The sequence below is a fragment of the Myxocyprinus asiaticus genome, chromosome 15 (assembly GCF_019703515.2).
Source record: "Myxocyprinus asiaticus isolate MX2 ecotype Aquarium Trade chromosome 15, UBuf_Myxa_2, whole genome shotgun sequence".
Lineage (NCBI taxonomy): Eukaryota > Metazoa > Chordata > Actinopteri > Cypriniformes > Catostomidae > Myxocyprinus > Myxocyprinus asiaticus.
The window spans coordinates 14,160,536-14,185,592 of NC_059358.1; the positions used below are offsets into that span (position 1 = coordinate 14,160,536).

General features: G+C 37.8%; 1 protein-coding gene across 1 annotated transcript; it reads left to right on the forward strand.

Moving 5' to 3' along the window:
* Positions 1-25,043, forward strand: LOC127452930 (exopolyphosphatase PRUNE1-like). The gene is made up of 8 exons (XM_051718821.1): positions 1-166; positions 5,418-5,522; positions 5,969-6,171; positions 7,699-7,883; positions 8,144-8,302; positions 8,434-8,528; positions 12,934-13,092; positions 20,671-25,043. The coding sequence occupies exons 1-8, from the start codon at positions 128-130 to the stop codon at positions 21,079-21,081; spliced, it is 1,356 nt and encodes a 451-aa protein (XP_051574781.1). The 5' UTR covers positions 1-127; the 3' UTR covers positions 21,082-25,043.
* Positions 25,044-25,057: the final 14 nt, after the last annotated feature.

Genomic DNA, 25,057 nt, shown 5'->3' on the forward strand with positions numbered 1-25,057 from the left:
TTCCACTGCCAAAACTTACACTCGCCAAAGCCCTGAGACACTGTGCACATTGCAGAGGCACCGAAGCGTATTTTGACACGCTTGTAGGATACTTCGCTTCGTGAAATCCCTCGGGCTCCGTGTGACAATGGAGGCATATTTACGGAGCTGTCACGATGTGCTTAAGGTAAGACTATGGTGCGCGTGGTCTGCCCACTTCATGTTGCACTTATACTTAGGCGAGTTTGTGAGTTCATACACTGCGTGTTAATTTTATAAAGATTACTGTTTAGTGTCCAGCTTGATGGCATGCTACAAAAATAATCTCCGCTTATGTTTGCTGGACACTAGATCTTGACACGAGTCTTATGGTGTGACACTCGTGAATATACCCGTCCGCATGACCATATGCATTGAGAGAAAGCAGATAAGCATGACATGTCTCAGTTAAACGTAACAATATAGTGACTTCAAAAGTATTTGTTCACTTGAGTCAAACTTAAAATATTTATAAATGTCAATGCATTAGATAACAAAATCTGAAGTGGCATCTGTAAACAAATGACGCTAAACCTTTTCCCAGGACTAAAGTTTTCAGTTTCATTTTTACACTTAACAGATCGTTTCAAAGTAATTTAACCACAAGTTCATACAGGTGTCCAAGAAGAGTAGATTTTTAGAAGAATATTTCAGCTCTGTAGGTCCTCATTATGCAAGTGAATGGGAAGCTCCAAAAAGCACATAAAGGCAGCATAAAAGTAATCCATAAAACTCCAGTGGTTTAATCTATATCTTGTGAAGCAATACGATAGGTGTGGATGAGATATGGATTAATATGTAAGTCCTTTTTTACTATAAATTCTCCTTCCTGACCAGTAGGTGACGATATGTACAAAGGAGGCAAATCACCTAAAACAAAAGAAGAAGAAAGTGAAAGTGGAGATTGGTAATAAGAAATTACTTAAATATTGATCTGTTTCTCACCCACGCTTATTATATCGATTCGGAATATATGGATTTAACCACAGGAGTCTTATGGATTATTTTTATGATGCCTTTTTGTGCTTTTTGGTATCCCATTCACTTGCATTGTATGGACCTACAGAGCTGAAATATTCTTCTAAAAATATTTGTTCGTGTACTGCAAAAGAAAGAAAGTCATACACATCTGGGATGGCATGAGGGTGAGTAAATGATGATAATTTTTTGGTGATGGTGAACTATTTCTTTAAGTGTCCAAATACTTTTGAGACCACTGTAGTTCTACTGTGTTAGTTTGAATCTGTTCTCCATACAGTCAATATTTGGCTGTTACTTTTCACAAAATGTAAAAAAGATAGTGTAGAGCCGAGGAGGGCGGGGCCGAGCTGGAACGACGCACGCCCGGTCCCGCCCTCCTCGGCTCTACAGATACATTTTGCGAGCTGTTTGACACTTATTTTTGGGCTGCAGACATGGTTATATATTCTGAGGATTAAAAAATTTGTCAGTGTGTTTAGTCAATAAAAACCATTCCCACTTTTCTAGTTTTACAAGATAATGTACTAAATTTCATGACTTAAGGTGGCCCTATTTACAGAGACAATAATACCTGTTGTTTGGTGCAGTATCTGTCAGACAGCACTGCATCTCTTCCCCCAAAACCAAAACCTTGACCAGACAGTTATAGATGTGCACAGGACAGACTCAATGACGGCTGAGTAGAACTGTGTCAGCAGCTCCTGAGGAAGTTCAACCTGCCACAGGAGCTTCTGACACAGTTCTGCTCAGCCGTCATTGAGTCTGTCCTGTGTACATCTATAACTGTCTGGTTTGGTTCAGCCACCAAATCAGACAGAAGGAAACTACAACGGACAGTCAGGACTGCTGAGAGGATTATTGGTGCCACCCTGCCCACCCTCCAAGACCTGTATGTCTCCAACGTGCAGGTAGAATCACTCTGGACCCCACACACCCTGCCCACTCCGTCTTTGAATTGTTGCCTTCTGGCCGGCGCTACAGAGCACTGAGCGCCAGGACATCCACGCACAAGAACAGTTTTTACCCTCAGGCCATTTTCCACATGAACAATTAAACGGCCTCAGGACTCCCCCATAGTGCAATAATGTATATACATATCTCATGTACATATGTAAATTCACATATTTAATTCAATAACTGTACATACTCCTACCTTGCACATACATTACCACTTGCACATGTACGTGCGCTATTCTATGTTATATGTCCTATTATTTTTGTCTATTTATACTCTTACCTTGTATTATATTCTGTGTCTCACTGTAATCTTTCTCCTATCACCAAACAATTTCCTTGTGTATGTGAGAACACTTGACAATAAAGCTCATTCTGATTCTGAAACACCCTAACACCTGCAGTCACCAACTGCTGGGCAGATATATTTCAAGCATTGTGCTTACTTAGTGTTTCATCTGAAGTGTGACTTTCAGCCCAGTGAAGCAAGCAGTAACGGGTTCTTTAACTACATCAGTCAATGATTGAAGAAACCAAGAGCAAAAGAGCAAGCTTATAAGACTGATCTGTGGTTAAAGTGCCTTTTGCCTGCATCGAAGCATGAGGTTGCCAACCAGCGAGCCAAGTGCTCTTTCCACATGTTTCGTTGACCCAACACCCAGAGGTTCTGTTTACTCACTGTCCTGTGGTCCATTTCACATCTCCCTGACTTAATTTCCTGAGCACATCCCTCGGATGTGCACATATTGGTATGAATAAGCAAGTTTTCCCTGCACTTCCTCATCTAACAAGGTTTTGGGTGATGATTATCACATGAGAGAGAGATTGCCCAAACCTCACCCAAGTCCATCTGTTTAACTAGACTCACCTCTATTCTAGTGCTGGATAGCATTGGGAAGTCCGATTAATTTTAGCAAATTGGTTCATTCGGGTTTAAGTATACCGGTTCAAATTCGGAGTCACAACCGATTTCTCAATCAAAAATGTTCTCCAAGTCACCATGCAGCATTTTGCATTAATTTTTACAGTATTTTCACTACTGGGTTATATAGATTGCATCAAATGTTGTTTTTTGTTTCAGTATTATTATTTAACACATTGTTAATAACATCACTAACTATTGTGTTCCCAACATTAATACTCGTTAATTAAAAAAAAAAATTAGGTGCTCCCATTTTGTTAACATCACTGTTCCAATTTCACAGTTTTTCTCCTAAACAAAGTAAAAAAGAAACAGTGCAAAGTACATTTACTAGTGCTGGGTGATGCATCAAAGGTTCTCGATATTGCAGTGCTTTTGTTAGCGATACTACATTAAGCAACACTGTGAATATTGCAATGATTTTAATGTGCTTTTTATTTTACTGTTAAGTTTCCAAAAAATCACTCCATTAGATTTCACAGTCCTACATCATTCAGTTCAAATTGTTCGTATTAGTAAATTAATAAAAAAAATACTTATTCAACTATTCAATTGAGTAATTACTTAGAAATGTTCAAAGAAGTCCCAGAGTGGCATTTTGCACACTCAAAAAAAAAAAAAATAATAATAATAATAATTTGAAGATTTACACATTTCAGTTTCATAACAAAATGTTATCAAACTGAAGTGAGTAATCTTTAATAAAATAAAAGAAATATTTTAAGTTTTATTATTCTTTTTTTCATACACAATTTAAGTTGATGGAATTGAAATGCGTAAATCTTAAAGAACAGGCTTAAACTCAAAATATTTTGAGTGCTTGTATAAAAATGTTTGTTAAAAAATCTATATTTACTGCTTATTACTGGTGCGTATATATATATATATATATATATATATATATATATATATATATATTAAAGATCATTCTACACGGTGTCCATTAATAATGGCGTGAAGAACATGCCTTTGATACTTTTACCTAGATTTTTAGTGTTTTACTTCTTTCATTAAACATTTTGAATCTACTTGGCAACAATGGTGTGATCAAATTTCATCAAAAGTCAAAAAAAAAAAAAAAGTTTGCGATATAGCCCAGCCTTGCTGTGGTCTGTTCCAGCTGTGACCTCAGTCTGTGTATTGACCAAACAGTCCGTTGTTCAGTATTTTATTTTTTTAAAAACGCAGCTGGCTTCCCGGATCAGAGTACATCATTAACACTGGCGTCACACATAGCATTTGTGTTAGGCTGAAGTAATGGAGCTGGCCAAACGCTAATTATCACTTGACGGAGAGTCGTTATGAAGAGAGATAAAAGACGGTATTGAAACCAGGATGATCCGTTCAGTGTTATTCAATTAAAAGTGCTCTCCATTTTGCAAGTGGGCCAACAGATGGGCTTCATATATACTGTAGGGTTGTGGGTTTGCCCATCAATATTACCCAAAATCTAAATTGTCAGCATTTACTTTTGTTTTTGTTTTGTTTTTTTGTTTTCTGTGGAAAACGCAAAAGGGAAAAATAATGAAGAATATTCATGCTGCTCTTTTCCATATAATAAAAGCAATATTGACCTGTATCAAAAATAGAAAACACAAAAACAAACACACAATTTCAAATATAATTTGTGCATGCACATATTCAGATTTGCCAGGTTTGACGACAATGACACCAAACGACACGTTTGAATATGCAAAAGTATGAATGAGATTTAAGACCTAGGATCAGGATTTTCAGTGAATAACAACTTTCAATAAAAAAGAATACATATGTCTTGGAATATAGCACATGAGTCGAATGAGCTACATTCATGGCACTTTTTTGACTTTTTGAAGCTTAAAATAATTTTTGTGGCTTTCATGTTCTACGGAAGAAATAAACTCATGGGTTTGGAACAACATGAGGGTGAATAAATGCTGACAGAATCCCTGTCAGAACAAATATCAAACAAAGATACAAATGAATCGTTGTCGTTATGTTATCTACATGTTTGTTAAAATGGAAGAGGAACGCTAGACTGCCATACTGCAGAATATCTGGTGGGAAGCCATAGAATGTGTTTTATCTCTGGCACATTGTACCCTTCCTCCACTGGCTCTCAATGATACAGAGTGACTGAGAGATCATAAGAGTTCATCATTGTTTGTCGGATTTGCAGAACCCTCCCAGTCAATCCATTGCTGCTATTGGATGCATTTTTGTCATTCAGCTGACTGCTGGTTACAGTTGGAAAGTTGATACTTTTCTAATGCAAAGCTAATTGCATTGGCTTAATTAGGTGCCTTCTCAAGGCCACAATCTCAGTAACGCAGTAACTGGTTCATTCGCTGTAATTATTCCTTTCTATAATTATTTGCTCACAGCTAGCCTGCTGATACTGTTGCATAAACCAAGGACAGGCTTCACATTTTAATTGTGTTTGTCAGCCTGGTTAAAAAGAGGCCAACATGCATTATTGTGAGCTATTCTTGCATGTATATGTTATGAATACTTGTTCTATATCAGTCCAAATGTCTGTGACAGTGTTGTCCTTCATTCTCAGGGTTGTAGTAAGAACAGCCCTGGGCTGCATATCGTAATGGGGAATGAGGCTTGTGATATGGACTCCATGGTGTCAGCACTGACCTTCGCCTACTTTCTTTCAAAGGTATGCTACACCCAACCTAGTAAACTCGGTTATTTCCTGTTGTGTTTGTGTAAAGCAGGAGAACTGTAACAGTATTTATGATAAACATTATCTATTTCCAGTCTTTATAATATAATTTTATTTTTTTATAAAAGTTTTAGTCACTTCTTATTTGCTGTGTCTCTTCTTTAAATTATGGGTTACCACAGTCATGTATACCTGGACATATCAGGGTGATTTCCAGGCCTGGAAAAGTATTTAAAGTGAATAAAATCTATAATGGAATTTCTAAAGTTAATATGCATATTTCTATGCAGTCTTTATTAAAGGATCTTTAATCCAGTAATTACAAAAAACTGGTAAACTTATGGAAATTCATTGGTCAAATAGAGTGGGAACCCTGTAAATCATTTTATACTTAATTGGAGAGGATTATTGATTTATTCATCATTCTTTATCTGTCGTAGACTCTGGACTCTAAGAGGGTACCAGTGCCAGTACTCAATATCCCACGGGCTGAGTTCCCCTTGCGTTCTGACAGTATATTTATGCTGAGAGAGACCGGTTTATCCCAGGAATACCTGTTGTTCAGGGATGAGGTGGACCTCTACAGCCTACACGAGGCTAAACAGCTCACACTGACGCTGGTTGACCACAACATTTTGCCCAGGTCATTGTTCTGTGTGCATTACATATTCTGCACCATGCTCCATCTTCACATACAATGAGACGAGAGACACAAACTTTCTTCATTTTCTCATATTGTCATTGTAGTCTGAGTGAAACAAATAGTTCTGACTCTAAATTCTGATCGGATTACCCACATTCAAAGCTGATGGAAAGCACACCTGTGACTCCACTTTCTGTTGCTGTATCCCAAATGGTGCACTGTGCACTCATGCACTGAGCCATCTAGTGTATGAATTTTCGAAGTGTAGTACCATCACAAATGCAACACTAATGTTTTTTTTTACTTCACAGAAGTATTCGCCTTTTTCAGCTGTTTGTCCGGACAATATCGCGGCCAGTTAACACCTCCCCCTCCGATACGTAGGGCAAGCTGAGACCGCTGAGTGTATGAAGTGTCTAATATTCCACACTATTATTTTGGTTAAAGAAGTACATCATTCGGGTACTTGGAGTGCACTTCTTTTTGTTGTATTTTTAGTGTAATCATACTACTCGCCCTACAAAATGGTGTAGAATCGTGCAGAAGTGTGCGATTTGGGACGCACTTTTAGGCTAATGAGCTATATTTCTTTCAGAAGAATTGTTTATTTTGATTCTGATTAATATTTTTATAAATGTAACTATCCATCTAACATTTGTGTCTTTATCAAATTTTTGTTGCTGCCGTTTTATAAAAGCAGTAAGCCACAAGAAGCTGTGCATTACAGTGATTTTACCATAGGGTTATACTTTGCATCCTTGTAAAAATGACAGTAATAAGTTATAATAATGATTTGAAGATTATAATTATCTATATGTACACTACCATTCAAAAGTTTGGGGTCACTTGCCTGAAATGTTTCCCATGATCTTAAAAATCTTTTGATTTGAAGGCGTATGATTAAATGTTTGAAATTAGTTTTGTAGACAAAAATATAATTGTGCCAACATATGAATTTATTTAATTACAAAACTAAAATTTTATTTAAAAATAACGTTTTTGAAATGGATGACTTAGACCGAATAATTAAGAAAAGCAGCCAATAAGTGCCCAACATAGATGGGAACTCCTTCAATACTGTTTAAAAAGCATCCCAGGGTGATACCTCAAGAAGTTGGTTGAGAAAATGTCAAGAGTACATGTCTGCAAATTCTAGACAAAGGGTGACTACTTTGAAGATGCTAAAATATAACACAGTTTTGATTTATTTTGGATTTTGTTTAGTCACAACATAATTCCCATAGTTCCATTTATGTTATTCCATAGTTTTGATGACTTTACTTTTATTCTAAAATGTGAAAAAAATTATAATAAAGAATGAGTAAGTGACCCTAAACTTTTGAACGGTAGTGTATATAATATGTAGTTAACAATTACATTACTAAATAAAAATGTATTAATTCAAAATAAACTAAATAATAATATATGTAGTATAATAAATTACAGTAAAATATTCATTATGATAATAGTTCAGGACAACCAAAGTTTTTTCTTCACAACAGTGTGTTCTTCATTGTGAATTTACAGTGCTGACAGTAAGTTGGAAGAGGCTGTTGTGGAAGTGATTGACCATCACCTCCTAGAGAGGCCCCCATCTCGCTCCTGTCCTGTAACCGTGGAGACCGTGGGCTCCTGTGCCACCTTGGTGACAGAGCGCATTGCCCAGAAAGCACCTGAGGTGCTTGATCAACAGGTGGCTCAGCTTTTATATGGTGAGTGTCATGGTGACATGATTAAACATGAGTAAGAATGCAGGCCTCACAGCATGGATGATGTTCAATCTGTTAGAAACTGTTAGACACATCAGATGGGCTCAGTATGGTTTTCACTGGTGGAGATAATCTGCCTTATAAATGTATTTATTCATGGTACCCTGTTGATTTGACACATACATGCAATGTGATAGTGATGTATAAAGCAAAGTTGCAGAGTTGAATTGCTTGTGAAATGTATTTTGGCCTTCTGTTGATAGGTGCCATTATCTTAGACTGTGTAAACATGGCACCCGAGGCAGGTAAAGTCACCCCTAAGGACAGCCAGTACGTCGTCTTTTTGGAGAAGCGTTTTCCAAAGCTGCCTCCAAGGGGCGCTCTATTTCAGTCTCTACAGAATGCCAAGTTTGATGTGTCAGGTGAGATGATTTTTGTTGTGTAAATTGAGGATACAGTCTTCTTACAAACCATTTAATTCAATTGAAAATTAGAATTTTTTTATTTATTATGACTTTGTTATATAATTTTATGGAACTGTTCTGTATTTCAGGCCTCTCGACTGAGCAGATGCTGTTGAAAGACATGAAAGCGGCATCCGGTGGGGATCTGAGACTGGCTGTTAGTGTAATTTACATGACACTAGAGGTCAGTAATGATGTGATTCCTTTGACTTGACCTTTAAAAAGTGTAACACTCTCTAAACAAGGCAACCGTGCTGGGTAGTAACAGATTAAATGTAATCTAGATTATGTAATCAAAAATCAAGTACTTGTAATGAGATTAAATAACTTTTTAAAATACTTGCAATCAGATTACTTTTTATGGATTACATGATTACATATTAATCAGGCAACAGCAGTAAATTGTTCATAATTTAGTGATCCCCATATTTTTTTATATATTTTTTTTATTTTTTTGGGGGGGGGGGGGGGTCACCTTTTTCTCTCAATTTGGAATGCCCAATTCCCAATGTGCTTTTAAGTCCTCGTGGTCGCGTAGTGATTCGCCTCAGTCTGGGTGGCGGAGGACGAATCCCAGTTGTCTCCGTGTCTGAGACCGTCAATCCGTGCATCTTATCATGTGGCTTGTTGAGCACGTTGCCACAGAGACATAGCGTGTGTGGAGGCTTCACACCACCCACAGCGGTAACCACGCCCAACTCACCACGTGCCCCACTGAGAACGAACCACATTATAGTGACCATGAAGAGGTTACCCCATGTGACTCTACCCTCCCTAGCAACCGGACCAATTTGGTTGCTTAGGAGACCTGGCTGGAGTCACTCAGCACGTCTTGGGATTTGAACTAGCGATCTCCAGGGTTGGTAGCCAGCGTATTTTACCACTGAGCTACCCTGGTGCCCCCCTCCCCCCTCATATTCTTTTTTTTAAATATTTGTCAATTTTCAAACCTGGAAGACAAAAAAACTCTTCTAAAGAATAATTCACACCATTTTTTTTTTTTTTTCAGTCATCTTTGCCAAAAATAAATAAAACACCAAAAAATATATATATCAACTCTCATATTTTGATTCATTGTTTTCTTAAATGCATTTAAGCATCATTGTCAAAATAGTATAGATTGTCCTACTCTAATGCATGTGACATCAAATGAACAAGAGTTAGGTCAGAGATAATCCAAAAGATATCCAAAAATAATTAGATTACCTAAACAAATATAATCCAAAATAATTTGTTACTGATTGCAATTTTAGTCATGTAATTTGTAATCAGCTGCAATTGCAATTCTGAAGTAATAATAATAATTCCTTACATTTATATAGCGCTTTTCTAGGCACTCAAACCGCTTTACATAGTATGGGGGTCTCTCCTGAACCACCAGTAAGCAGCATCCACAGTGCACCAGAACACCCACTACACACTAGCTATATTGGTTTAGATGAGAGGAGAGTGGTGTAGCCAATTCAGGGACAGAGATTATAAGGAGGCCATGATAGATAAGGGCCAATGTTGGGGAATTTGGCCAGGACACCATGGTTATACCCCTAATCTTTACAAGAAGCACCCTGGGATTTGTTTAATGACCATATAGAGTCCTTGGTTTAACATCTCATCCGAAAGACGGTGCCTTTTTACAGTTTAGTGACCCCGTCACTATACTGGGGCATTAGGACCCAGTATAGTGTCCCCATTACTATACTGGGGCATTAGGACCCACACAGACCACAGGGAGAGCACCCCCTGCTGGCCTCCCTAATACCACTTCCAGCAGCAACCTTAGTTTTCCCCAGGAGGTCTCCCATCCAGGTTCTGACCAGGCTCAACCTTGCTTAGCTTTAGTGGGCAACCAGGCAAGAGCTGCAGGGTGATATGGCTGCATGCACAGCTACCCAGCACTGCAAGGCAACTATTAGGGATGCACCTAATTTGGAAAATTTGAGGTGGTACTGAGACTGATTCTGCTATTTTGTCACTTATTTAAACTTCTTGAATGGAATCACATCACATTTTGCTTTTGTAGGAAACAATTTAATCACATCCCTTGAAAGAGGTACAGAATCAGTTGTATAACAGGTTTACATGACTAAACCAGGACAATGCAAGAAAAATAACAAGAAACAGAACACAGGAGTCTTTGGATTAGTTTTTGAAAGGTACTTTTAACTTCATAAAAAATAAAATAAATTTTTTTTGTTTTTTTTGTTTTGTTTCTGCCAATGGTATTAATTTAATCAGTAATTGGCTGATATACTGTATATCTCCTGGAATTAATCTCAAAGAAAGTAGTGCCTTGTAACCTATTTAATCTAGTACCTGTTACATTACTGCAGTATTCCTAAAATTGTTCACCAGTAGTCCACTGTTCTGATGCTCACTTTAAATTTAGATCACATGCAAATAACATGTTTCCTAATCTTGTGTTTGTGTTATGTGTCTAGCCTCAGTACTTGCTTCCGCAAAGAGAGAGAGAGAGAGAGGAAATGTAGATTAAGATATGTGAGGAGCTATTGTTGTGGGCACAAAATGTGCTCATGTGCCCGTCCTCATGACTCATGTGAATTCCTCAGTAATACTGAAGCACAACCGAATCCAAGTCAGACACCCAACCTCACCGCAGGGTTGGGCAGTCTGTCTCACAGACCCACTGATTACACCTAACGTTAACCTCAACGTCAGACTCTCCTGTTGTCTTCTTGGAACATCTTTGAATCAGATATTAAAGGCATCACCTGTCTTGTTCTCAGTAATTCTTAAAGGAATATTCCAGGTATAAGTTAAGCTCAATTGACAGCATTTTTGGCATAATATTGATTACCACAAAAATACATTTTAACTTGCCTCTCCTTTTCTTTAAAAAAATGCAAAAAAATCTGGGTTACAGTGAGGCACTTTCAATGGAAGTGAATGGGTCCAATTTTTGAACGTTAAAATACTTTTCAAAAGTATGGTCACATGACATAAACAGTATGCATGTAAACATGATTATAGTGTGAAACTCACTTACTAACCTTTTCTGTGTCAAGTTATTGCCAATTTTACACCTTCGTTGCCATGACGTAATGGCAACAAACCCCAAAATGACTGTAAAAAGGACAATTTAAACAACTTAACAGCTCACATATTACATGAGTTTTAACAGAAAATTTAATGCGTGTTTATATTAAATTATACCAAGGGTCTGTTGAATGCTTGATTCTGATTGGTTGATGGACGTTTTAAGGTGTGCAATTATTTTTCAAATAAACGCACGGCTATAAAGTAGTTCCAGGTCTTGACCGCATAACGGTTCCATATCACTTCGCCAAATAATTTCAGTTATTTCAAAGAGCCCTACAGGCTACCACAACAAAATAACAAATTAAAATAAAGACATTGGTTAAAGTAAATGGGTTAAGAACGTCAAAACAATGTCTAAAATATTCTACATTTATTTCAATTTCGGTTAAAAAGAGCCCTCGCGCTCCCTCTTCTCCCCCGCACTTACACACGCTCACACACATACATATGCATGTGCACACACACACATGCTCGCAAACACACATACATATGCTCGCTCACACACACATACGTACACGCACGCTCGTACACGCACGCTCACACACACACATACACACACACTCGTACATGCATACACACACACAAACTTTTTACTCCTATGCCGAAAAGCAGCACATCCTCCGTTGCTAGTTCTAACGTGACGTTTTTGAATTATCAACAAAGGCTTGAACTGTATCAAAGCTAGATACACTTGATCAATACAACAGTTTCTATATTATCTGAAATATCTTTGTGAAAAACCCTCACGCTCCCCATCTCACACACACACACACACACACACTCCCACACTCGTGGACACACAGACATTATAAGCGTAACGCACACACTTAAGGCCCAAACATATTTGTGAGAGAAAAAGAGAGTCATCATGTCAGCGCACCTGTATCTCAGTGGGGAGGAAAAAAAAGTTGTTAAGTTGTTATAATGGGAATATGGCAACACGCATCTTGGCGATTTTGAAACGATGTTCCTTCTGACAAGAGCTGCAATAAAAAAAGGTTATCCCAGAAGCGAGATATCTAATTTTCTCTTTTTTGATCCCTCAAATACAAACTCACACACACACACACACACACACACACACACTAACTTGTTACTCCAGTAAGTGCTCTAGTAAAGCAGCACATCCTCCGTTGCTAGTTCTAAAGTGACGTTTTCAAATTGGCAACGAAGGCTCTGACTGTATTAAAGCAGGACTCTAAATCTGTGGCGAAAGAAAGTAGTTCCTCTCATAAGAGCGTTTTAGGGTCGAAAACCAGAAAATGTCTTGAGATAAAACCCTGAACGATGTCTTAAGGTGTGGTAACCATGGTATAAGCAGAATAATTGACTCCGGCTCATTGAAAAATAATGCACACCAGCTGTGTGTCGTGACCGCATTACACCTCGGGTGTACATTATTTTTCAACAATTCAACGGTCCATTGTCAATTATTCCTTACTTATAAGCTTCATGTTTCTGCCTTTAAACCTTTTTTAAAGAAAAGGAGGGCCACATTTCAAGTGTTAAAAATGTGCTGCCTTGTCTTTTAGGCTTTTCTACAGAGACGTGGCCTACAGCAAGACCTATGTGAATTCTGCCACAATCACAACTATAACCTGGTGGTTGCCATGACAATCTCTTTCAGTGACAACAAAGAGCCCTTCCGACAGCTAGCCGTCTACAGTTCCAGCACTGTCTACAGGGAAGAGGTACTCATGACTATGTGCTATCAGTATGTGGCATGAAATCAAAATTGACCCTATTTACTTTCTTAATATAGAATCTTGATCTTATTGCGCACAATTCATCTGTGCACTTCATCTGTGTTCCAAAGAAAAAAATTCTTTATAATCTTTCATTAAAATATAACATGTACCACCTCTAAAATTACTTTGCGTTTTGGCTAACATCACCTTGGCCACATGGGCATTTGGGCTGGGTAAAAGAGATTGTCCGATTAATCACAATATTCGTCTGAGCAACCCAAATATCGATTCTTAAAATCCCAAGATCGATCTTTTACCCTTTGCTTGAAGTGCTGATTGCTTCGATTATGATCAACCAGTAACCAGTCAGCAAGACAACCCCTGGTTGATCTCGTTAACAGGCCAAAAGAGAGTAGAGAGAGAAACTATATAAATAACGCAAATAACGAGAATCTGTGTGCTTTAGGTGTGGGTGTAGAGCACACATGAGCACTTAAACTGTAAAATATACTTTTTTTAAATTATTTTTATATCCCCCCTTTTTATCCCCAATTTGGAATGCCTAATTCCCACTACTTAGTAGGTCCCCGTGGCGGAGGACAAGTCTCAGTTGCCTCCACTTCTGAGACAGTCAATCCGTGGATCTTATCACGTGGCTCATTGTGCATGACACCGCGGAGACTCCCAGCATGTGGAGGCTCATGCTACTCTCCGCGATCCACGCACAACTTACCGCGCACCCCATTGAGAGCGAAAACCACTAATCGCGACCACAAGGAGGTTACCCCATGTGACTCTACCCTCCCTAGCAACCGGGCCAATTTGGTTGCTTAGGAGACCTGGCTGGAGTCACTCAGCACACCCTGGATTCGAACTCATGACTCCTGTGGTGGTAGTCAGCGTCAATACTCGCTGAGCTACCCAGGCCCCAATTAAACTGTAAAATATACTTTAAAATTCCATGATAGTGCCCATCTTGGTGTGGTATTAATGCAAACACAGTCATTTAGTCAAGTCATTTTTATTTGCATAGCGCCTTTCACAACACACAACGTTTCAAAGCAGCTTTACAGAAAATCTTGCATTAACAGAAAATGAAATTGTAATATCTATAATGTCTTAGAGTCATCATTGTGTAGTTTGATAAAATATGATTGTGAATTGTTTAAAAATAAGTAATTAAATAATAATTGTATTTAGAAACCCAGCGAACAAGCCGAAGGCAACTGTGGCAAGGAACACAAAACTCCATAAAATGTTGGTTAATGGAGAAAAATAACCTTGGGAGAAACCAGGCTCACTGTGGGGCCCAGTTCCCCTCTGGCTAAACAACATGAATATAATGCCAATATTACTTAATTATGTATTGTGCAAGTCTTGGTTTAAAATTTGTAAACTAAGTAAGTGTTAAGGGTCAGTGTTTAAACAAAGATTTTGTAAGAACTGTAAGATTAATGACCAATGTTTTTGAAGTTCATCCTGGATTAATTGCAGAAGTTCACATAGATGAATTGTCCTTTGTTAGTTGGCTGATAAAGGCTTTTGTTGGCAATTAATTGATAGTATATGTGTTCCATTATAAGAGTGTAGTCCATCATTAGGCCAGGTTGATGCAGGCAGAGATCAGTGAGGTGCATCGCAGTTCAACCGGCCTGTAATTTCGGTGAGGTCTATCCTAAGTCCAAGGTTCAGGCAATGGCATATGATGTATCCCATGTCTTATGGTTGGAGTTGGCATCAGTTCATCCTCTGAAGTCCATCATAATAGACTGAAGTGATGTTTGGCTGGCACCAGCTGCATTTAGTTGTCATCACTCAGAGACACTTAGCAGTGGAGTCCAACACAAAGCAGGAATGGAGCTGGATCCAGCCGGTTCTGGTAACCTCAGGATAGGAATCCCGAGGTTGAGAAAGGGATACAAATAGAATAATATTAGCATAGATGCCATTCAATTTATTGCAGAGTTATAGATCTTGATCAATGTTTCTGGTTTCTGGTTCGGGCAGACCTAACTAAATAATAAATTAGGTGTATGCCTAGCTAAATACAGGTGCATCTCAATAAATTAGAATGTCGTGGAAAAGTTCATTTATTTCAGTAATTCAACTCAAATTGTGAAACTCATGTATTAAATAAATTCAATGCACACAGACTGAAGTAGTTTAAGTCTTTGGTTCTTTTAATTGTGATGATTTTGGCTCACATTTAACAAAAACCCACCAATTCACTATCTCAAAAAATTAGAATACATCATAAGACCAATAAAAAAAAAACATTTTTAGTGAATTGTTGGCCTTCTGGAAAGTATGTTCATTTACTGTATATGTACTCAATACTTGGTAGGGGCTCCTTTTGCTTTAATTACTGCCTCAATTAGGCGTGGCATGGAGGTGATCAGTTTGTGGCACTGCTGAGGTGGTATGGAAGCCCAGGTTTCTTTGACAGTGGCCTTCAGCTCATCTGCATTTTTTGGTCTCTTGTTTCTCATTTTCCTCTTGACAATACCCCATAGATTCTCTATGGGGTTCAGGTCTGGTGAGTTTACTGGCCAGTCAAGCACACCAACACCATGGTCATTTAACCAACTTTTGGTGCTTTTGGCAGTGTGGGCAGGTGCCAAATCCTGCTGGAAAATGAAATCAGCATCTTTAAAAAGCTGGTCAGCAGAAGGAAGCATGAAGTGCTCCAAAATTTCTTGGTAAACGGGTGCAGTGACTTTGGTTTTCAAAAAACACAATGGACCCACACCAGCAGATGACATTGCACCCCAAATCATCACAGACTGTGGAAACTTAACACTGGACTTCAAGCAACTTGGGCTATGAGCTTCTCCACCCTTCCTCCAGACTCTAGGACCTTGGGTTCCAAATGAAATACAAAACTTGCTCTCATCTGAAAAGAGGACTTTGGACCACTGGGCAACAGTCCAGTTCTTCTTCTCCTTAGCCCAGGTAAGACGCCTTTGACGTTGTCTGTGGTTCAGGAGTGGCTTAACAAGAGGAATACGACAACTGTAGCCAAATTCCTTGACATGTCTGTGTGTGGTGGCTCTTGATGCCTTGACCCCAGCCTCAGTCCATTCCTTGTGAAGTTCACCCAAATTCTTGAATCGATTTTGCTTGACAATCATAAGGCTGCGGTTCTCTCGGTTGGTTGTGCATCTTTTTCTTCCACACTTTTTCCTTCCACTCAACTTTCTGTTAACATGCTTGGATACAGCACTCTGTGAACAGCCAGCTTCTTTGGCAATGAATGTTTGTGGCTTACCCTCCTTGTGAAGGGTGTCAATGATTGTCTTCTGGACAACTGTCAGATCAGCAGTCTTCCCCATGATTGTGTAGCCTAGTGAACCAAACTGAGAGACCATTTTGAAGGCTCAGGAAACCTTTGCAGGTGTTTTGAGTTGATTAGCTGATTGGCATGTCACCATATTCTAATTTTTTGAGATAGTGAATTGGTGGGTTTTTGTTAAATGTGAGCTAAAATCATCACAATTAAAAGAACCAAAGACTTAAACTACTTCAGTCTGTGTGCAATGAATTTATTTAATACACGAGTTTCACAGTTTGAGTTGAATTACTGAAATAAATGAACTTTTCCACGACATTCTAATTTATTGAGATGCACCTGTAGATGAGTCTTTAGTCTAGACTTAAACTCAGTGAGTGTGTCTGCATCGCGAACAATGTTGGGAAGACTATTCCATAGTTTTGGAGTCAAATATGAAAAGGATCTACCTCCTTTTGTGGATTTTAAAATCCTAGGAACTATTAACAGGCCAGAATTTTGCGATCGTAATGAACGTGATGGAATATAGCGTGGTAGAAGGTCACTTAAGTACTGCGGAGCTAGACCATTCAAAGCTTTGTAGGTAGTTAATAGAATTTTAAAATTAATACGAAATTTAACAGGTAGCCAATGCAATGACGATAAAATGGGGCTAATATGATCATATTTCTTGGTTCTAGTCAGCACTCTGGCTGCTGCGTTTTGAATCAATTGAAGTTTATTTATTGATCTTGCTGGACATCCTCCCAGTAATGCATTACAATAATCTAGTCTTGAGGTCATGAACGCATTAATTAGTTTTTCGACATCAGCAACAGAGAGCATGTGTCGTAATTTAGCAGTATTTCTTAGGTGGGAGAATGCTGTTCTACAAACATTGGTAAATTGATTTTCAAAGTACAGATTGGTATCAAATATAACACCTAAGATCTTCGCTGCTGGAGACAATGTAACAGTACATCCATCGAGAGTCAAATTATATTTTAGCGTCTTGTTTATAGAGGTTTTTGGTCCAATAATTAGTACCTCTGTTTTGTTGGAATTGAGTAGAAGGAAATTTCTGGCCATCCAATCTTTGATTTCATTGATACACTCTGCTAATTTGGAGAATTGTGAGATTTTGTCAGGTTTTGAAGAAATATAAAGTTGGGTATCGTCGGAATAGCAATGGAAATTTTTTCCACTATTCCTGATAATATCTCCCAGGGGAAGCATATACAAGGAGAAAAGCAGAGGTCATAAAACTGATCACTGTGGCACTCCATACTTAACTTTGGTTTGGTTTGACCTTTCCTCCTTTACATAAACAAAGTGGTAGCGGTCTGCTAAATAGGACCTAAACCATGCTAATGCAAGTCCACAAATGCCAGCATAATTCTCTAGCCTATTCAAGAGAATGTTGTGATCTATCGTGTCGAAGGCAGCACTAAGATCTAAAACCACTAGAAGTGAAATGCAGCCGTGATCAGATGATAAGAGCAAGTCATTTGTAACTCTGATAAGTGCAGTACTGTGATGGGGCCTAAATACTGACTGAAATTGTTCATATATTCTATTTCTCTGTAGAAATGAACATAGTTGGGAGGACACTACCTTTTCTAGTATTTTCGACATAAACGGGAGATTTTAAATCGGTCTATAATTAGTCAGTTCTCCAGGATCAAGTTGTGGCTTCTTAATAAGTGGTTTGATAACTGCCATTTTAAAGTTTCTTGGGACATGTCCTAAAGACAGTGAGGAGTTAATAATATTAAGAAGAGGTTCTGAGATTACAGGGAATACCTCTTTTAAGAGCTTAGTTGGTATTGGATCTAACATACATGTTTTGGCTTTTGATGTTTCAATAAGTTTTGTTAGCTCTTCATGACCTATGACAGCGAAGGATTGAAGTTGCTGTTTTCTGAGGTACTGTGACAGATAATTGCATAATTCCAATTTTATTTCTGATGATTTCAATTTTATCAGCAAACAAATTCATGAAATCTTTACTATTGTGCTGCAACAGAATATCTGGTTCAGTTGATGCTTTAGTCCTAACCAATTTAGCCACAGTACTGAATAAACACCTAGGATTGTTGTGGTTATTTTCTTTGAGTTTGCTAAAATATGCTGACCTGGCAGCTTTTAGTGCCTGTCTGTAGCTACAGACACTATCCTTCCATGCACCGCGAAATACCTCTAATTTTGTATTCTTCCACTTGCGCTCCATTTTCCGAGCTGCTCTCTTGAGAGCATGAGTGTGATCATTGTACCGTGGTGCAGGGCTTTTTTCTTTAATTTTCTTTAATTGAAGGGGGGTGACACTATCAAGAGTGCTAAAGAAGGGTAGCTCAGTGGTAAAAGACGCTGGCTACCACCCCTGGAGTTTGCTAGTTCGAATCCCAGGGTGTGCTGAGTGACTCCAGCCAGGTCTCCTAAGCAACCAAATTGGCCCGGTTGCTAGGGAGGGTAGAGTCACATGGGGTAACCTCCTCGTGGTCACTGTAATGTGGTTCGTTCTCGATGGGGTGTGTGGTGAGTTGAGCGCAGATGCCGCGGTGGGTTGCGTGAAGCCTCCACACGCGCTATGTCTTTGTGGCAACGCGCTCAACAAGCCAAGTGATAAGATGCGCAGGTTGATTGTCTCAGAAGCGGAGGCAACTGGGATTCATCCTCTACCACCTGGATTGAGGCGAATCACTACGTGACCACGTGGAAAAACGTGACCACGACGAAAAAAAGTGCACTGGGAATTGGGCATTCCAAATTGGGATAAAAAGGAAAAAAAAATAAAAATGCTAGAGAAGACTGTATTTATATTTTCTGTTATTTCATCAAGTTTTTCTAGACTTTGGGGCTTATTGGGTGTATGAGATAGCTTCACTGATAATCTTCCAGATCTGTCTTTAGTGGTCGAAAGAATAGTTCTACCTGAATGATAGCGTGGTGTAGATTGAGTAACATTAGCTGATCGCAGCATACAAGAGATGAGGTAATGATCTGAGATGTCATTGCTCTGCAGAAGAATTTCTATAGTATCAATAGTATCAACATTTATGTTTAAAGTGAACGTAAAATGTGGCTTTGTATCAGAATATCAGACTTGCAGTGTTATGGTGCATTCACATCATGTCAGAATTGCTGTAATTACAAGATGGCAACTCGATGGTTCTACTCGGAGCCGTTCACGTCCTCAGACCTCCTAAGTTATTAGTTTCCATGGTAACATTTTTAATGCCAAAACGGCTTTGTTGTTGATAACAGTAATACGTTTATCACTATATTATTTCACCTCTATATGTTTTTGAAAAATGTTAAAGAACAAAAAGAAATGCTCAAGGCATCAATGGCATATTAAAATAGCATATAAAACAGAAATACGTTCACTAACTGTTGAAGCCGCTGCCATATTGGTCCTTTTCACATGACGTCACGAGAGTCAAGTTATTATATAATTATTTGGAATTTAATCAAATCGAATCAGAATCAAATTGAATCAAAAGCATGTGAATTGGAATTGAATCAAATCGATAAATCTGTAGCAATACTAAGCCCTTATTTTTGGGGAAGTAATGTTAATCAATAGCCAAATAGCTGTCTAGGAATCATTTTAGGAAACTGGAGTTAAAGGAATATTCCAGGTTCATTACTAGTTTTAAGCATTTATGGCATAATGTTGATTACCACAAAAATTTTGACTTGTCCCCCTATTATTTACAAAAAATAAAACAAAAAAATCTGGGTTACAGTGATGCACTTACAATGGAAGTGAATGGAAGTGCCTCACTGTAACCTTGAAAAGGAGGGATGATCTGAAATAATTTTTGTGGTAATCAACATTGATTGAGCTTAACTTGTATTGAACCTGGATTGTTACGTTATTGCAGGCTTTCTTAAATCATGCCATGGCTTAATGAAGTAATGTAATGCCACCTAAGGTTAATTAAATGAAGATTACAGAAATGAGAACAAATAACAAAAGATTTAATAAAGCTTTACCTTTAGGAGATGTGACTCAAGATGCTCTTGAGAGTCCTAGTCAAATAACCTCCTTAAAGGAGGAGAGTAGTCCTCCAGGCTCAACCTTGCATTCCGGTTTGGCTCCATTCTGATATGGAATGCCCACTTTTCATAATGCAATCAATTTCCAGTCAATACCTCAAGTCCCAGACTGCATTTATTACTTTGAATATCTTGGTTTTACACATTCACATTACAGAATGAAAATGGGTTGTGTATGCTGTTTATGTTGACTTAAAACATTTTGCTGACTGTTCCATTTTGAAATGTAATATATTTGCTTTTTTTCATAGATGAGTAAAGCACTAGAAAAGGCCAGAAATCCGAGTCTGGATCTTCGGCCAATGAGCAGTCCATATTCAGATGTAAAGGCCTATGTACAGGGTAACACACTGGCATCACGCAAGAAGGTATTGCCTATAATCTCAGACTTCTTGAAGGAAAAAGAGAGGAAATTGGCTCAAAGTGGGAACATTGAGGACCTTGATCTGGACGATGATTGCAATCAGAACCAGAGTGACTCGCAGCAATGTGCTGAGGATGCTGGAATTGAGGATGATACCCAAGTCCCTCCAACGCCAATGAACAGTCTGGTGGAGGGCTGTCCCTTGGACAGTGGCCTGCCAAAAATCAATCCCGAGGTGTTGGTGGAGAAAGTTAGCAGGATGGCTAGCATGGAGGACCAGTCTCCTGAAGGACAATGATGGAAGATCTATTGTCCCACAGAATCCTTCATTACAGCTGGAGAAGGCCAGTCCTTCTCCTTCCAGAGGATGCAATGCATATACAGAGGCGCACAAGGGCAAGAAAATAAAATACCACTTTTTTTGATCTGGTAAACTGACAAAGGTACGATATGGTTGAAAGAGACCTTTCTGATGATTTTCTAAGTATTGGTGCACATAGATTGAAATGGAACATGCATCAGATTATTCATAAAGGTATTTAAAGTTAGGATATTTCAGGTTTTGGCTGATTATTGATTGGTCCAGTTTTACTCATATTTTGATTTTCTTAAGTAACCAAAAGTCTGAAAGATTTTGACTTTGACTTCCCCTTTGTCCAGATCAGCTCTATGTATATCTTATCAAGTTCTACAAGTGACAGCATGCATCCACTTCAAACCTGTGACTCACAATTGATAAATTTAACTCTTTCAAAATGAATTTCTGGTGTGTGCTATTGTGGTACAAGTAGTTAAATGGATGCTGGCTTTTGATGCCTCAAACCTTTGTCTGTATTAATCTTTGTAGTATTAAGTACCTTCATTTTTGACTTAAGTATTTTCACTGATCTGAAACAAGTTTTCAACACATTTCAAGTTTGTCCTCAGTTTGTCATCACCCAGTGAAGTGTCTTAACGTCACAAATCAATGCAACATTACATCACCTGCCTTCAAGTAGTTAATAACATTAGTGGCTTAGTTTTAAGTAAAGACTGAAGCAAAGTTTTGAAGCAATGTTCTGCGTGGCATATTGTTGATTCACACGGTTTGTAAATTTGATCGGGGATCGTGTTTACAGTAAAACATTTATAGACAATCAGGTCAAAGGGTTAAAATGCAGAAATGTGAAGCTCTTATTTTTATCAAAGCATTTTTATGAACTCTTCAGTAAAAACAGTTTATTTGAGTGGTGAAGTCATCTTTTTGAGATGGGATTACTTTTCTAGGTGGAAAAACCTCTCCTCGTATTTTATCCGTATGACCGTTTTGCTGCCGATACGAAGTGAAAAGTAACCAGGTTTAATTTTTTAGCTGGTAATAATGTGAGTTATACTTCTAAAACAGTCTAATAGTTACATACAATATTTTTAACATTTTTGTTGTGGTGCTGCATGCTTGCCTGCTTGGCTTCCATTGTAAGTGTATCCTGGAAACACATTTCCTGTTCATTAGTGTGAGACACTATTTAAGTTTGTTTATATATATATATATATATATATACATATACATACATACACATATACATATACATACATACACTGGCGGCCAAAAGTTTGGAATAATGTACAGATTGTTATGTTTCGTAAGGAAATTGGTACTTTAATTCACCAAAGTGGCATTCAACTGATCACAAAGTATACTCAGGACATTACTGATGTAAAAAACTGCACCATCACTATTTTAAAAAAGTCATTTTTGATAAAATCTAGACAGGCCCCATTTCCAGCAGCCATCACTCCAACACCTTATCCTTGAGTAATCATGCTAAATTGCTAATTTGGTATTATATCAAACAGTTGAAAGCTATTTGGTTCGTTAAATGAAGCTTAACATTGTCTTTGTGTTTGAGTTGCCACAGTATGCAATACTGGCACGTCTTAATATCAATATTAGGTCAAAAATGGCAAAAAAGAAACAACTTTCTCTAGAAACTCGTCAGTCAATCATTGTTTTGAGGAATGAAGGCTATACAATGCTTGAAATTGCCAAAAAACTGAAGATGTCATACAAAGGTGTACACTACAGTCTTCACAGACAAAGGACAACTGGCTCTAACAAAGACAGAAAGAGATGTGGAAGGCCAGATGTACAACTAAACAAGAGGATAAGTACATCAGAGTCTCTAGTTTGAGAAATAGACGCCTCACATGTCCTCAGCTGACAGTTTCATTGAATTCTACCCGCTCAGCACCAATTTCATGTACAACAGTAAAGAGAAGACTCAGGGGTGCAGGCCTTATGGGAAGAATTGGAATGAAAAAGCCACTTTTGAAACGGAAAAAGAAAATTGTTAGAGTGGGCAAAGAAACAGACTTTGGACAACAGATAATTGGAAAAGAGTGTTATGGATCTTAACACCATTGAGCTTTTGTGGGATCAGCTAGACTGTAAGGTGCATGAAAAGTGCCCAACAAGACAGCCACGTGAGGTGAAATGTCACCTGAGTATCCAGCTGTCATTGCTGCACATGGAGGATTTTTTGATGAGAACCCTTTGAAGTAGTTTAAGAGGTTCTGAACATTGTTTTTCAAATTGTAATAGTAATTTTTCACGTTATTAATGTCCTGACTATACATTGTGATCAGTTGAATGCCACTTTGGTGAATAAAAGTACCAATTTCTTTCCATAAGATCAAAATCTGTATATTATTCCAAACTTTTGGCCACCTGTGTGTGTGTGTGTGTGTGTAACTTTAATATTTTGTTACTTTTTATGATGTCATCTTGATTTTAATTTTGTTCAGTATTTGATTTAGGATTTGACTTCATTATGGAGGTGTGTGTGTGTGTGTGTGTGTGTATATATATATATATATATATATATATATATATATATATATATATATATATACATACACACACATACACACATATATATAATCAAAACATGCAACTGTATTTTTAATTTGTTCAATGGGCTGCAGCTTATTAACAATAATTACCAGCGTGATAATATGATCATTTAAGATCAGTCATAAGAAAAAGCATCACATATACCTTTTTTTTATTTTTTTTTATTAATAATTAAAAAGGTTAAGTCATAACATAAGGAATTTTAAATTAGGTCTAACTGGATGAAGCATGTGTACTGGCATATTATTGGGCCATTATATAAAGGTGTTTTTGTCATGGAAGCAAAACAACTAATATAATTGTGGCTTAACAGAAAAAAAAAATAGAACTTTAGTTTCATACTCACTTTGATATCGGTCTCTCGTTTTGGACTTGTAACATATGATGTAAGATTGTGTGTTGGTATTTTGAGGTCTTAAAAGTGTTGCGTACCCAATGTTAATTAACCCTGACAGATAGTTTGGTGACATTTGACATGGTGAAAACAGAGAGGTTTGCTGCATGCATGCCTCAGGAAAACTAATAGCACATTTTTAGTTTAAAATGATTCAGCCAGACTCTATACCACCAATAAAATAAAATATCAGTGCATATTGAATGAATTGTTGATCGAATGTCCATGTATTAATGTGCTGTTATGGTTGTAAGGAAATTTAAGAGAGCATACCCTGTGTCACTTGTATTTTATCTACAAGGCCTTTTTTATTTTAAAGGAATAGTTCACCCAAAAATGAAAATGATCTCATTGTTTACTCACTCTAATGCCATCCCAGATGTGTATGACTTTCTTTCTTCTGCAGAACAGAAGAATACCTCCGCTCTGTAGGTCCTCAGAATGCAAGTGAATGGCGGCCAAAACTTTGAAGGTCCAGCATATGACTCCAGTGCAAATCCATATCTTCTGAAGCAATATGGTATGCAATATGTGTGTGGGTGAGAAACAGATCAATATTTAAGTCCTTTTTACTGAAAATCTACACTTCCACATTCAGCCATCTACTGGTTGAGGCTTGTCAAATGTGGAGATTTATAATAAAAAAAATGTATATAAATATTTATTGATCTGTTTCTCAATCTTACCTATCATATTGCTTCCGAAGACATGGATTACTTTTATGCTGCCTTTTTGTCCATTTTGGATCATCTCATTTCTGGTCACCATTCAAATTGTGAGGACCTACAGAGCTGAAATATTCTTCTAAAAATCTTCATTTGTGTTCTGCAGAACATAGTCATTCACATCTGGGATGGCATGAGAGTGAGTAAATGATGAGAGAATATAAATATTTGGGTGTACTATCCATTTAAGTCTCAAACTTTGTACTGTGACTTAAATATAAATAAAAACATTGTCAGATTGTTCCATATGTGGTTTGTTAGA

Bases quoted from the DNA above. Each gene is read 5' to 3' on its own strand.
- LOC127452930 (XM_051718821.1), top strand. From the start codon at position 128: ATGGAGGCATATTTACGGAGCTGTCACGATGTGCTTAAG. The intron at 167-5,417 runs GTAAGACTATGG...CTTCATTCTCAG, and splicing joins GCTGTCACGATGTGCTTAAG to GGTTGTAGTAAGAACAGCCC. The intron at 8,529-12,933 runs GTCAGTAATGAT...CTTGTCTTTTAG, and splicing joins TAATTTACATGACACTAGAG to GCTTTTCTACAGAGACGTGG.